At 44.9% G+C, this 14,168-nt stretch overlaps 1 protein-coding gene across 4 annotated transcripts in view; it reads right to left on the bottom strand.

The window, feature by feature from the left end:
* The window catches only part of TMTC1 (transmembrane O-mannosyltransferase targeting cadherins 1), a 34,589-nt gene extending 21,668 nt beyond the window's left edge, over positions 1 to 12,921 (bottom strand). Inside the window, exons 1-7 of one of the 4 annotated variants that reach the window (XM_075210540.1) lie at positions 12,820 to 12,921; positions 10,495 to 11,275; positions 6,379 to 6,556; positions 5,546 to 5,619; positions 5,068 to 5,244; positions 2,850 to 2,931; positions 903 to 1,006 (exon numbers count right to left, since the gene is read on the bottom strand). In XM_075210540.1, the coding sequence (XP_075066641.1) occupies positions 903 to 1,006; positions 2,850 to 2,931; positions 5,068 to 5,244; positions 5,546 to 5,619; positions 6,379 to 6,556; positions 10,495 to 11,105 (1,226 nt within the window). In that variant the 5' untranslated portion in view covers positions 11,106 to 11,275; positions 12,820 to 12,921. Of the gene's footprint in view, positions 1 to 902; positions 1,007 to 2,849; positions 2,932 to 5,067; positions 5,245 to 5,545; positions 5,620 to 6,378; positions 6,557 to 10,494; positions 11,276 to 12,317; positions 12,657 to 12,676; positions 12,696 to 12,819 lie in introns of those variants that run through there. The other 3 variants (XM_075210543.1, XM_075210541.1, XM_075210542.1) reach the window with 3 other exon arrangements.
* Between the last annotated feature and the right edge of the window lie 1,247 nt (positions 12,922 to 14,168).

Genomic DNA, 14,168 nt, shown 5'->3' with positions numbered 1-14,168 from the left:
GTGTTCTGGGTGTATGTGCGCATACATGTTCAATGTTCTGTGCACATGTGTGATCAGTCTTATGGGTGTATGTGCACATGTGTTCAATGTTCTTTGCACATGCGTGTTCAGTGTTCTGTGTGTATGTGCACATACATGTTCAATGTTCTGTGCACATGTGTGTTCAGTATTCTGGGTGTATGAGCACATATGTGTTCAACGTTCTGTGCACGTGTGTTCAGTGTTCTGGGTGTATGTGCACATGCATGTTCAATGTTCTGTGCGCATGTGTGTTCAGTGTTCTGTGTGTATGTGCACATGCATGTTCAATGTTCTGTGCGCATGTGTGTTCAGTGTTCTGTGTGTATGTGTGCATGCATGTTCAATGTTCTGTGCACATGCGTGTTCAGTGTTCTGGGTGTATGTAGATAGGGTGTCCCTTTGCTGCAGCAGAAGCTGACTCAGTTTTTCTACTTTCTCCCGCTGTGTTACATACCGAGCGTTGGTGTTTTATTTTCCTCTGCTGTAATAAGCTGCATATTATTATATTACTTTTATATCATAATTTACATCTAAGAGGTTGTTACATAAGAAACTATTATCTGCATAATTAACCTCTTCTAATCCAAGTCTGTTCTAGAATTATGTAACGTACAGGAGACAACCGTGTCCTGCTCCTAAAACAAGAGTACTCTGACTGCTGGGAGTCGCACCATCTATGTATTGTTGGAGGCCCCTGATGTGCACTAACCACGGCCTATCAGTGTAATGTGCTGGAGTCATCAGAAGGACCCAATGCGGACGAGCTTCACCCAGAGGCGCTTCCCATGTGACCTAGTTACACGCAGCATTCCTACAGTGTTCAGACCTGACGGCTCTTCTCCTACCACAAAGAGACACAGCGCTGGTCCCCGGCCACGTACCTGGTGAGGAGGTAAGGTGAGAAGGAGGCCGGGTTGTCCTGTTCTGAGAACAATGGCATCGATCCTCCCATGATATGGACACGGAAACATAAGACGGCCGTCACCTGCACCAGACACAAAAAGTCTATTCATAGATCCCAGAGCCTGAGACAGCTGCGGAGCAGAGACTGGGTGTAACAGACTCATTTATCACTGTGACATACAGACATCGTGAGGACAATACCACCCGCTGAGAGTGGATACAGTAAATAAAGGGTGCAGCTTAATCCCTGGAAACTTATTCACAAATAGAGTTGTGCAGGTTTTACAGGTAACACTGTCATATAGGGCCCCAGAGGCTCTGGGGGCCCGCTGTGACTCTTCTATACTACGGATGCTCAGGACTGTGTGGTTTCTTCCCTCTATATAGGACCGGGCAAGGAACACCTTGGGGTTAGAAATCGGGAGCGTCGTGTGATGGGGTCACTGGTCAGTTCTGCTGCAGGAGTTCAGAATGAGTAAGATTCCAACATCTAGTGTTACTGGGGAGCGCTGCCCAGGGGCAAACGTAGGATTTGTAGAGTGGGGTTTCCACACCACGCCGCCAGTGGGCGCGACCAGCATGCATGGGGGCGTAGCTATAATTTTAGACAGTGCTTGGCTGATCTCCAACTCTTCCTATCCCCATAATATACATGGGCAATGCTGCATGCACTACTGTTAGGTGCACGCAGCTCTCCCTTTTCAAGCAGAGCCGTGTGAAGCAGGGGCAGGGTCCAGCCACCTCAATTATACAGTGTCCCAGGCTTGGAGGGGGGTTTCCAGGCACTAGGAAACCCCCCCCCCCCCTCGGTTTGCCTATGCTGCCATAGGAACCCCGAACTTCCCTGAGTAAGATCACTGACCGGCAAAGTCACATATTTACCGTGAGCAGTTATAGCTAAGGGCGGAGCGGTATTTGTCATCTGCTTACTGTTAGTAACGCTCCCTATACCCAGGAAGGTCAGAATGTTAGTGCCCTGCGTTCTAGTGAGAGGGGGTCACAAATACAAACAGTCAGCACTGAGAACTGGATGGCTCAGTGGTCAGATTAAAGGACCACTAGACCCAAAATAGAAGTTTCCTGACATAAAACAACTTCTAATAAGCTTCACAATTATACATTTAAAGGACAACTCCACACAAAGCTGGAAATTCAGTTATAGGTGAAATGTACTAAGTAAAACCCAGTCCCAAAATATTACAACCCTGGGGTCTGGCATTCAGGCTATCCGAGGGGTTCCCCGATGTCTCACACGCGCACCTGACTCTGCGCCACTTTCTTCAGCGCGCTCCGGCTGGTGGTGTGTTAAATGCGCTTAAATGCGCTAAATGCGCTGAGCCTGAACGCCAGACTCCAAGTAATCATTTAGGACCGGGTGCTACTTCCGAAATTTCTAGTTTTGCATGAAATTGTCCTTTAAAACATTCAGATTATTCAAATTGAATATGTTACATAAATTGGAATATAGATAACTGGACTTGGGAGGGGGGATGTTTTTCCTGCATGAACTGCAGATTTCCTGTCTCTATATCTACTGATTAACAAATAAAATAGCTCTGAAGCATTACTGCATAATTCAATTAAGCAGCTATATTACATTGTAAATCTCCATTTAGTTCAAAACAGACATATTTTAACATGCTGCAAAGACGCGTGAATTGTTTATATGTCGATTTTGGCAGTCGACGTGTTAAATACTCTCCTTTTTTTAATTTGAACATGGAACTCTTTATTTGCTGTAAAAGAGCAATAAAACGCTGAGCCTGGCTCGGACAGGACATTATTTCTCATTATATGTGAGAACAGACCATGCTGGCTGTGTGCTAAGTGTCTCCCCCCCAGGACACAGCCTGTAACTTGGCTCCGTGGACGGTGCAGCCTCTCTGCTGGCTGAACTGAAAACCAATATTCCACATTCCACTTACATAGCAGGAAACCAGAGCGGCTCTCTTCAGGAAGGGACCGGCCACCTCCCAAATATTCATAGGGTGGTCGGAAGGCGAGGACCTAAAGGTTAGAGAAAGGGAGGGGTCATAATGGGATGAAGGTGCAGAGCGCACTGTCAGACATAGGTACTGAGAGGCTCTGTCACATGTTACTCTAATGTAAAGTTTATTTAAACTTCTGTGACCTAATCATTCCTTCCTGTGATAGATTACACAGTCCACTACAACTGTTATATAACCACGCACGTCATCTGTATGCACAATCTACACTAAACAATTGTGCTGCACAGTCTCACACACACACACACACACACACACACACACACACAGGTAGATTCACTAAAACCTCTAAAAAAGTAAAAGTGGAGGTGTTGCACCGTAGCAACCAATCAGATTCTAGCTATCATTGTCTAGACTGTACTTGATAAATGATAGCTAGAATCTGATTGGTTGCTATGGGCAACACCTCTACTTTTCCTTTGCAGAGGTTTTTGAGAATCTACCCCCTGGGTATTTGGGTTTGTGTGTGTCTAGGGTGTGATTCTACCTGGATTTTAACACAAAAATAGCAGTTTGTGGGCGTGCAAGGAATTTGGGTGGGAAATGAGCAGTTGGAACGTGCTGTGCGGAACAAAACTGAAGAAAAAAATCTGCCCACCCAAATTATACAGTGAAAAAAATATTCTATGGTTAACATATCATAGTGACACAGCCCCCCTCACCTAGGGGTCTTGAGAAAGGGGTGGCGGGATGTCCTGGAACACTGATTACTTTTTCTCACTGCATTATTTTTGGTGTGCGGATTTTGTCTGTCTGGTGTTCGGATTGGAGCCGTCGCAAAAAACCTGGTTACCCAGCATCCTTTGCTGTCTTGGAGGCGGGGATTAGACTACATATGTTTTCTGCACCTTGCACAGCGTATAACCATATAAGCAAATGTGTGGCATTGCATTTAACATTAAAATTAGCAAAAGGACAGTTAACTGTATATACAACATGCCCTTTGTTTGTGTAGGGTCATAGAGCTTTCCCAGCGGGTGAACAGAAAGGATTTTGATGCCCGCTCAGAAGTCTGTACACTTAACCTAGGTACACACTGGAAGTATACAGGCAATTATCCAGCCAATCACCCCGATAAACGACTGCTCGGCCACATATCATGTTAGTGTGTATTCTTACGATGTCTTATTCTTACGATAATCGTTCCAAAGTGCCGATTGTCATTTGATTTGATTCCAATCAATAGTTTCGATCATGCAGTGTGTACGCACACCCGATCACAATCTCCATAGAGGTTACAGAGTCAGGGGGTATATTTACTAAAATGCGGGTTTGAAAAAGTGGAGATGTTGCCTGTAGCAACCAATCAGATTCTAGCTGTCATTTTGTAGAATATACTAAATATATGATAACTAGAATCTGATTGGTTGCTATAGGCAACATCTCCCCCTTTTCAAACCCACAGCTTAGCAAATATACCCCCACGGTCTTTTCAGCCAATGCCGGAAATAAATATGTCCCGGTGACTAAATGGAGAGAGTGCTGTAGATGGAATAATTTGTTCGTTTGATCTGAGACTGAATATTTCGTTTCAGAGTCACAGAAGCTAACGAAATTCGCTTTGACATGTGGATAATTATAACAAAGTGATTAATCAGTGTGACAGGAATGAATAAATGACTATTGCGTGGTCATTCGCTAAACAACTATAGGTCCAGATGAAGAGCACAGATCTGCAGGTAAATCGTGTCAGTGTGTGTGTAGGAATCACCCCACCGGTTGGACCTTCAGTCGTAGGTACAATCGTTGTAGAGAACAGATTGGTCGGAAAACTCTACAGTGTGTACCCAGCCTTAGATAGATATTTGTGCACATCTGCGCACCAGAAATCAATAATCTTGAACAGTTACAACTAACAGACCTGATTCTTGAAGGTTACGTACGTTCATTGTAATAAAAAAACAAAAAAACTTTTAAATACATCAAAACAGTGACAGCGCAAAGCAGGACGTAGTACGGATTTTGGGTTGGGAACCTGTAGATTAACATGTCTATAAATGACTACTCGCAGACAGTTGTTAAACTTAACCAGGTACTAGTTTATGTTGTAATTCCAAGTTATATACAACCCCAAAAATGTCTGAAAATCTGTCCCCGACCTCTTCTGAAATGACGGGAAATCACTGCCTCAACCAACCTTTTAAATCTCCTCCGACACAGGATCTGTAAGTCGTACACCAAGCAAACCCCAAACACCGTGATGCCCGTCTCCTTCACCAGCATGGCACAAGTACCCAGCACCAGGCTCAGCAGCAGCAGGAACGGAGAGGTGGTGCCGGGGAAGCGATCCACCGGTGGTCTTGTCTCCACGCTCCTGGAACAGGCAACAAGGACAAAGCTTAATACACAAAGAAGGAAATGTTTACACCACAATCCTAAACAAATGAAATGTCAAAATATTGTTAGTCATGAATTAAACATTTAGTGAATAATAACATTCATCTTGCAGACCTTTCCCTACCTCATCTAATGCTAGGAACTGCTGAGAGCAGTGAAAACTCATTAATCGCAGCACTTGACTTATGGTGCCCCCCTCCCCCCGATAGACAGATCATGATGTGATGATTGTAACTGTGACATGTTGTACTCCCCCCCCCCCTCGTCTGATGACAAACCTTATATAGAAGAGGAAGGTGAGGAGAAACAGCAAACAAGACAGGACGTCCGCTCTTCCTACAATGCCGGCAACCTGCGCAAATAAACAAAACGTTGTGTGTAGAAGATATTAGTGAAATATGCATATAATGTACTCGTTACTGTAAATAATATGAGTATTATAAGGCACTGAAGTGCTCTTTGACATACTACTGAACGTTATACTGAATACTCTTGTTTCAAGTAAGAAAAAACCACACAAATTCACTTCACCGCTTCCCCTGATCAATAAAACGGCGGTACAAATTTAAAAATGAGGTGGCCACACATGGCCATCCGCGTTCCACACATAACCCAACTTTTAATAGGGATCGGTGATCCCTTTGTTGAACACACAGAGGTAGATTTACTCAAGCACCCTAAAAGCAAAAGTGGAGATGTTGCCCATAGTGACCAATCAGATTCTAGCTATCATTTATCTAGTGCATGCTAGAACATAGTAGATAGAATCTGATTGGTTGTTATGGGCAACACTTCCACTTTTCTGTCCCCGGAACGTCCACAAATAAATTTATAAAAAAAATAAAAAGCTTTATTCAAAGAATAAAGATTTTTTTGGGGGGGTTATAATCTGTTATCGCTATCCTGGGAGGTACCACCGCGGTACTTGTTATACAGACTTGCTCATGCGAAGGCACCAGGAAGCTTTTGCTGGCGAAACCGGGGGAGTTATCACCGGCAGTATCAAAGCAAAGTAAACTGATCCTTAAAGATATTATTTTAAAACTATTGAAAAACAATGACACAGTCAAGACGCCAATTCCACATTCATAACAAATATCGAGTTACTTACAGCCTCTGTGTGAACGGGGTGTACAGCGAAGAGCAGGGCGGAGGCCAGGGAGAGCCATCTATCCTCAAACACGGCTGTACTGCAGATATAACACAGCAGAGAGCTCACCGTACAGTGGAAGACCACGTTCACTGCGTGGAAATAGAAGGGGTCCAGACCCCCCAAATAAACATTGATTCTGTGGGAGAGACGCAAATGAAAGTCAGCTGACGCCAGAAAACACGTAATAAGCAACGCAGCATTTTATAGATTCGAGGGGCTTGAGCACATGTCAATCAAAATAAATCTAAAATATGAAGTAGTCGCTTTAGAGCCCTTTGTCTCCTTTAACTTCCTTACACCACTTTCTCTCGCAGAATTGCCCTGTCGCCCTCGGCGATGCTCAGCGTCATTTTAAATTGTAAGGCCTGCCCACTCTGAGGGGTAGATTAACTAAAACCTTTAAAAAGGAAAAGTGGACCAAAGCAACCAATCAGAAAAGTGGACCAAAGCAACCAATCAGATTCTAGCTCTCATGTTCTAGAACATGATAGATAGAATCTGATTGGCTACTATGGGCTACATATTCCCTATTCCTTTGAAGAAGTTCTAGTTAATTTAACCCTTAAGTGGTGATTCAACTAACCGCGTGGTGGCTCCGGAACGTCCGCCAGACACCTCGCGGCAGAGATTTGACAGCAATCTCTGCTCATTTTTCCTTGCACCATATAGAGGTAAAAGCACTCGGCTGTCATTCAGCGATCTCCCTTCCCCCAACATTACCACTCACGGGACAAACATGTCCCTGGGCTTGACAGAGTCCTAAGTTCGGGGCAGTTGGGATTAATGCATTTTTACTTCGATGATGTGCAAGGAAAAATTAGTTGAGATTCCAACCAGATGATTGCTGCGGAGTCTTAGAATTCTCTGAAATGAATCCCCTCCCTTAGATTCTTCATTTTATTTAATTATGCAGCCAACCCATCACATTTCAGACAGTAAATAAGTATGGGAGACCACAGATTTCAGATTAATATCCGAATGCAGGTGATATCCCAGGGAGGGAAATTTGATATACTTTTACTAAGGGGTCTATTTATTATAGGGAGAAAAGCCCTAGATTTAGGGATTCCCCCTGTTTTTCTTTCTTTCTTTAAATATTTAAAAAGGTCGTATTCAATAAAATTTAATTTTATAGTTTTTAAACATTGTATTCAATTTGTTTAAAATTATTTCTTATATATATATATATAAATATATTTTTAACCAGTCTGCAACTGGGAGTCCAAGTCCAGGATTCCAGTACCAGTGTCCATGTGCGAGCCGGCTCGGGCACACACAGGCGGTCAGAAGACGGCCGGTGAATTGTTAAGACCCCTCTTACCGCTCCCAGCTGGTATTGCCGGGAAGTTGACGATCACTCAAAACTTTATCGCTAAACTGAGCTAAAGACGATCTATCTGCGATAAATCGTCTTTAGCGCAGATAAAGACGATGGCAGATAAATTTCTATCGAGATACAAATTTTCTCAGATAACTTAAGGCTGTTAAATAGATCCCTAGGTCTTAAAGGAAGTAGGATGAGCCGACTACCCGTTGTCTGTTGTCATAGTGTAGCCAGCGACAAGCGTTGTCCCAGAAATCCCTCTATTTATGTCCCCTCTGCATTAAATCACTGTTGCACACAATACATTGTAATCACAGCTGTAACTGAATCCTTCTATACATGTATTTTATATATTTTATATTTTATATCTATATACAATTGTTCTATTTGTACAATGATGCAGAATTACAGCTTTGGCAGATGGAGCTTTGGGAGTTAACCAGGAAGATATTCCAGAAATGTGAGCAGTGGGGATAGAAGTGTTTCATAGGTCCAAGACTTCTATAAACAAACCGCACATTTTTACCATGGATAGAACTGAAGTAAAGTAGTTTCAGATGTTGTAGTATAAACAAACTATTCTGCTCTTTCTTCTTACAAGGTCTGAACAGCAGACAATGGAGGTACAAGGACTCAGTTACATTTGTATCAGGGGTTGTAACTGACGGGAAACTAACATGGATATAAAGCGGATTCTCTCTCCTGGTTATTTGGACACTTAGCACGGATTTTATTCTGAATTACGGGTCTTTTTAAGCATTGGATATACAGTGTATTTTAAAGCAAACAAAATAACTATTTTTGAAGAAGGTTTAGTTAATAAACAATATTTTCTATCATATAAACTTTAGCAATTAACCATCTTACAGGGGTCATATATTGTTGTTTTTTTTTAAAAGGGCAACCAAATCATGGTTATTGTTGCCCATAAGTCAGCAATCTGCTTTTTCATGAATCAATATATAGCACCGTCTCCAAACCTGGAAAATATTTTTTACTGGCAATTTTATAAAATGTTACTGACACGTTATTTATATAATTCTATCGTGTATCAAAAAGTGAAATTAAGGGGTCAATGGACTGACAATTGGGGCCACACGACCCTATTCAGACCCAAAATAATAGTACGTGAAATGTACTAACGTTGGAGGCAGTCATATGTTTAAATGATCCCTGTTTTTTTCTTACTGACATTAATAAATCTGGCAATTTTACTGGCCGTCAGTAAATTTAAGTCGGTCGCCAACTGTGATAAATAGATGGGTGAGCCCATATATCTAATGAATCAGTATATAGATGTCTGTATGTACATACACCGGCGTCTACACAGCAGAGGCAGAGTTATGGGTGTTGGGATTGTGTATCTGTGATATGTGTCTGGAGGCCTCAGGAGGGTCTGGAATGTATATTAAAGTGTTTGTGTTATATTCATTCCTGGGCTGTGCGTGAGAAACGGGTCCGATCCCCCGGGTGTACAAACAGCTCAGGGGTCACTCTGGGCAGAGTCTGTAGAACTGCAATAAGTGTCATCCAATAACCCAGTCACTGCGTAGAGCACCGCTAGTCAAAACAACAAGGAGGAATGTCATACACAAAGAAATAATCACTGAGTGTCTCCAGCTAAGGTCACTGTATAGAGCACCGCTAGTAAAACTGACAAGGAGGAATGTCACACACAGTCATGAACACCAAGCTCCTCTTACAATCACTGCGAGAAGCGCTGCTACATCAGGTATTAAAGAAAATGTCATAAACAAGGACATGTTCTAACAGTGTTTCCTTCTACAATCACTGTAAGGAGGGCTGCTACACAACATGACAAGGACAATGTCATATCTTATAGTCACTGTGAGGAGGGCTGCTACACAACATAACAAGGACACTGTCATACCCACAGATATGATTATGAAGTGTTTTCTCTCAGTCACTGTGAGGAGGGCTGCTACGCACGGGAATTAAGGGTAATGTTATGAGCACAGACATGATCACCAAGTGCCTCCTACTACAGTCACTGTGAGGAGCACTGCTATACCAGTTAATGATCAGAGACAAACATGATTGCTAAGCATCTACTCCTACAGTCACTTTGAGGAGTGCTGCTACACTAGGTAATTCAGAGTAATGTTATACACACAGACATTGATAATTGAGTGTCTCCATCTACAGACACTATGCTAAGCGCTGCTATACAAGATAATGTCATACTTACAAACATAATTAACAAGTGTCACTGTGAGGAGCATTGTTACAAATAATTTTTAACTGGGTTTTAGTACATTTTAAACCTAGTGCTCCAAACGACTGGGGGAAAACAACATTTCCCAATATATCTGGATAACTTATCCCGCACCTTTATATAGTTTTGTATATTATACTCAGGGAACAAATATAGAGATATCTGGACCTTTCATGGTCAGTCTGTATAGACAATTCTTACTGACGTGTACCAGACATTTCAGGGGCTGTACAAATATTTAGCCTAACAATTCCCAAAGGAACTAGTGTCATCTCTGAGGCAGTAGGCTTGTAGCCACTGGTTCCTCTACGCCCCATTAGCAGGCCAGGTTTTCAGGATCTACCCAGAGTAGATATATTGATCCATTGTTTCTTATGCAATGGGCCATGAAACTTGTACTGTTCATGATGCTTCTGGGCTGAGTTTCAGTTATTTTCCCTCATTACTATTGATTTAATCATCATGTAGTCTAATCATGTAATATTGCTACCCTCCCCTGAGTATACCACAGTACCTGAAGCTCAGTACACACAGCGGCCGGTAGGACTTGTGACTTGTGTTGTCATTCATGGCTTTGCCCCAGAAGTCATTCTTAAAGACGCTGCTCAGGTTGGTCTCCCCGCGGCTGTCTGGATTATTCAGGATAGCCCAAATGTCATCGTGGACAAACTCCCCCAGCAAAGACCTTCCGAAACAGAGACCGGCAACAAGCGCTGGTAGAGCCAATGCCCAGGCCCCGAGGGGGCCCACCATGGAAATGGGGGAATTTCTCAGTCTCCGGTCCCCCACTTTGTGATTGTCGTTTGGAGACTGACCCATAGGGTGGCCCTTCCCTAGTCCGTTGTTAGGCGCCTCCTTGTGGGTGATCTGTAACCCACCATTTGGATGGTCTCTGTGGATGGTGTTGGCGACGCTTTGTCTATCTCCATTGCCCAGGTCCTTGGGTAACATCCGGAGACTCTTGTGTCTTTTCTGATTGGCGCCATCACAAGGCGCCGGTTGGTGGTTGCTCAATGTTCCGCCATTACCCTTGTTGCTTGGTCTCTCCCTAAATACATCCTGTCCCCCGTGGTAGGAGGCGCCTTTGGGGATCTCTCTGAAGAGGATGTGGACGAGACTTCTCATAATCTCATAGGTATAGATGGGCGATCACATCGTGTCCTTCATCCACCATCAGAGTGTTTACTGCTCCGCTGTGATGAATAACGCCAACCATCTAATCCTGGGCGAGATCATGTCTTCTATCTTGTTCACGTCCATTCCGTCAGCGCCCGTCACCTGCATCCCAGCTGTGTCTGTAACGTGACAGCAACCCAGGCTCTTGTTACATTATTATTATTATAGTTATAACATTATTACATGGACAACAGTCACTGTCACTAACAGGAGTCTCTATATATCATTAAATAACTGTACATAATAGCGCCACAGTAATATTGCAGCATAGTATACGATTATATATGTGTGTATATAAATAAATATATATATATATATATATATATATATATATATATATATATATGTGTGTGTGTGTGTGTGTGTGTGTGTGTGTGTGTGTGCGCGTAGGTCCTAAGTCTGCATCCTTCCTGACTTTTCTGGAGCAGTCTCTTTATTTTGCAGTCCACCTCTATAGATTTACCATATAATTGACCCTCTCTGAAATACCTCTGCTCTCCAGATATCTATTTGTCTCTTTATACCAGCAGTCCCTTTCTAATAGCATATAACATCTGTCTGTTTACTGCTGCTCGCTGATACTGAGGCTGTCTCTCTATAGCAGCAGTCACACTCTTGCACCATGCCTGTCTCTTCATAGTAGTTGCCTCAGTAATAGAAGGTCTACTCTCCCTCCCTCTGTGTCAGCAGTCCCTATATGATATTCTAGCTGTCTCTTTTTTCTCAACAGACCCAAACCGATCTATACTCAGGGGCGGGCTGGTCTGGGGGGCATAGGGGCATCTGGGGGGCAGGCTGGTCTGGGGGGCAGGGGGTTCATCTGGGGGGCAGGGGGGCATCTGGGGGGGCAGGCTGGTCTGGGGGGCATCTGGTGGGCAGGGGGGTATCTGGGGGGGCGGGCTGGTCTGGGGGGCAGGGGGGCATCTGGGGGGCAGGCTGGTCTTGGGGGCAGGCTGGTCTGGGGGGCAGGGGGCATCTGGGGGCACGCTGGTCTGGGGGGCAGGGGGGCATCTGGGGGGCAGGCTGGTCTGGGGGGCAGGGGGGCATCTGGGGGGCAGGCTGGTCTGGGGGGCAGGGGGGCATCTGGGGGGCAGGCTGGTCTGGGGGGCAGGGGGGCATCTGGGCCACCTGCAATTTTTTTTCCTTTAAATGTCACAGTACCTGTCACTCTGTAGCAGTTGTGCCCCTGACACTACAGCTGTCTCTTTATATATTCTGTCCCTCCTGTATCAACTGTTCTACTCTGATACTGAATCTGTCTCTTAGTAACTGTCACATTCTGGTACTGTGCCTGTCTGTCTGTATAGCATTATATCTGCCCCCATATCAGCTGTCTCCTACCTCTACCGAGCAGTCTCTTTATATCAGCTGTCTCGCTATTATAGGCAGCCCCGTGTGACGCTGTAGCTGTCTCTCTGTATATTCTGCTAGCTCTCTGTGGACCGGCTGCCTCTGCCCTGTCTCGGTCCTGTCTCTTCTCTCTCTGCAGTCTATCCCTCTCCCTCTCTCTGCAGTCTCACTGTGTGCAGTCTCTGCCCTGTCTCTTCTCTCTCTGCCCTCTCTCTCTCTCTCTCTCTCTCTCTCTGCAGTCCCTCTGTGCAGTCTCTCTCTCTCTCTCTCTCTCTCTCTCTCTCTCTCTGCACCGTCTCGGCCGCGGTCCTACCTCCCGTCCAGCTGCGTCTGACGCTCCCTCTCTCTCTCTATGACGAGTCTCTGCCCAGCTGCAAATATCCAGCAGCCGCAGCCGCCCCCTCCGCGCATCCTCAGTGCGGGCTCCATGTGTCACTCAGGATTCCGCTACCTGAGGCTGTCCAGCTGCTGTGCGACTACAGGTCCCGGCATGTAACCTTAGGCAACCTGGGGAACTACAGGTCCCAGCATGTCATCACTGCCGGCTGTAACCTTAGGCCACCTGTGGAACTACAGGTCTCAGCATGTAACCTTAGGCAACCTGGGGAACTACAGGTCCCAGCATGTCATTACTGCCGGCTGTAATCTTAGGCCACCTGTGGAACTACAGGTCTCAGCATGTAACCTTAGGCAACCTGTGGAACTAAAGGTCCCAGCATGTCCTGCCATCACTTCCTGCTATAACCTTAGGCAACCTGTGGAACTACAGGTCCCAGCATGTCCTGCCATCACTTCCTGCTATAACATTAGGCAACCTGTGGAACTACAGGTTCCAGCATGTCCTGCCATCACTTCCTGCTATAACATTAGGCAACCTGTGGAACTACAGGTTCCAGCATGTCCTGCCATCACTTCCTGCTATAACCTTAGGCAACCTGTGGAACTACAGGTCCCAGCATGTCTTGCCGGCTGTAACCTTAGGCAACCTGTGGAACTACAGGTCCCAGCATGTCCTTCCATCACTGCCGGCTGTAACCTTAGGCAACCTGTGACTGTCCAGCTGATGTGGAACTACAAGTCCCAGATATACTGCCACACCTACCAGCTATCACCATACACAACCTCCGGGGCCTTACAGCCGGTGTGGAACTAGAGGTCCCAGCGTGTCCTGCAAACCAGAGGTGTAGGTAACCCAAAGCTTCCCAGCTTGTTACAGAACTACTGGTTCTGGTTCTGTGCCAGAGTCAGCGGGTGGCTCGCCAGCTGTTGTGGAACTACAAGTGCCAGCATGTTCTAGCTGTCTAACTGGTACGATGGGACTTCCCAGCAGCTGGAGAGCCCCAGCCTGGGCTGAGTGAGATTATCACAGTATGAGCACCCATATATATATATATAGATAGATAGATAGATAGATAGATAGATAGATAGACAGACATATATAGAATTTATATATCAGCTGTCAGACTGGTGATTGCCATGACATATATAAGACACAGCAGATCTTGCATACTTAATATTTGTGTCCAGCTGAACGTTACATTGTTGCCCCTGATACCGTGTGACAGGCCTAACAATACCATGATCTGGAAATACCGGTAGAACAGGACAACTGACAACATGTAACAGGTTCTCTGCATCAGACACAATAGTCCTGGCAGCTGC

The sequence above is a fragment of the Mixophyes fleayi genome, chromosome 4 (genome assembly GCF_038048845.1).
Source record: "Mixophyes fleayi isolate aMixFle1 chromosome 4, aMixFle1.hap1, whole genome shotgun sequence".
NCBI lineage: Eukaryota > Metazoa > Chordata > Amphibia > Anura > Limnodynastidae > Mixophyes > Mixophyes fleayi.
This window is presented reverse-complemented; position numbering and strand designations above follow the sequence as displayed.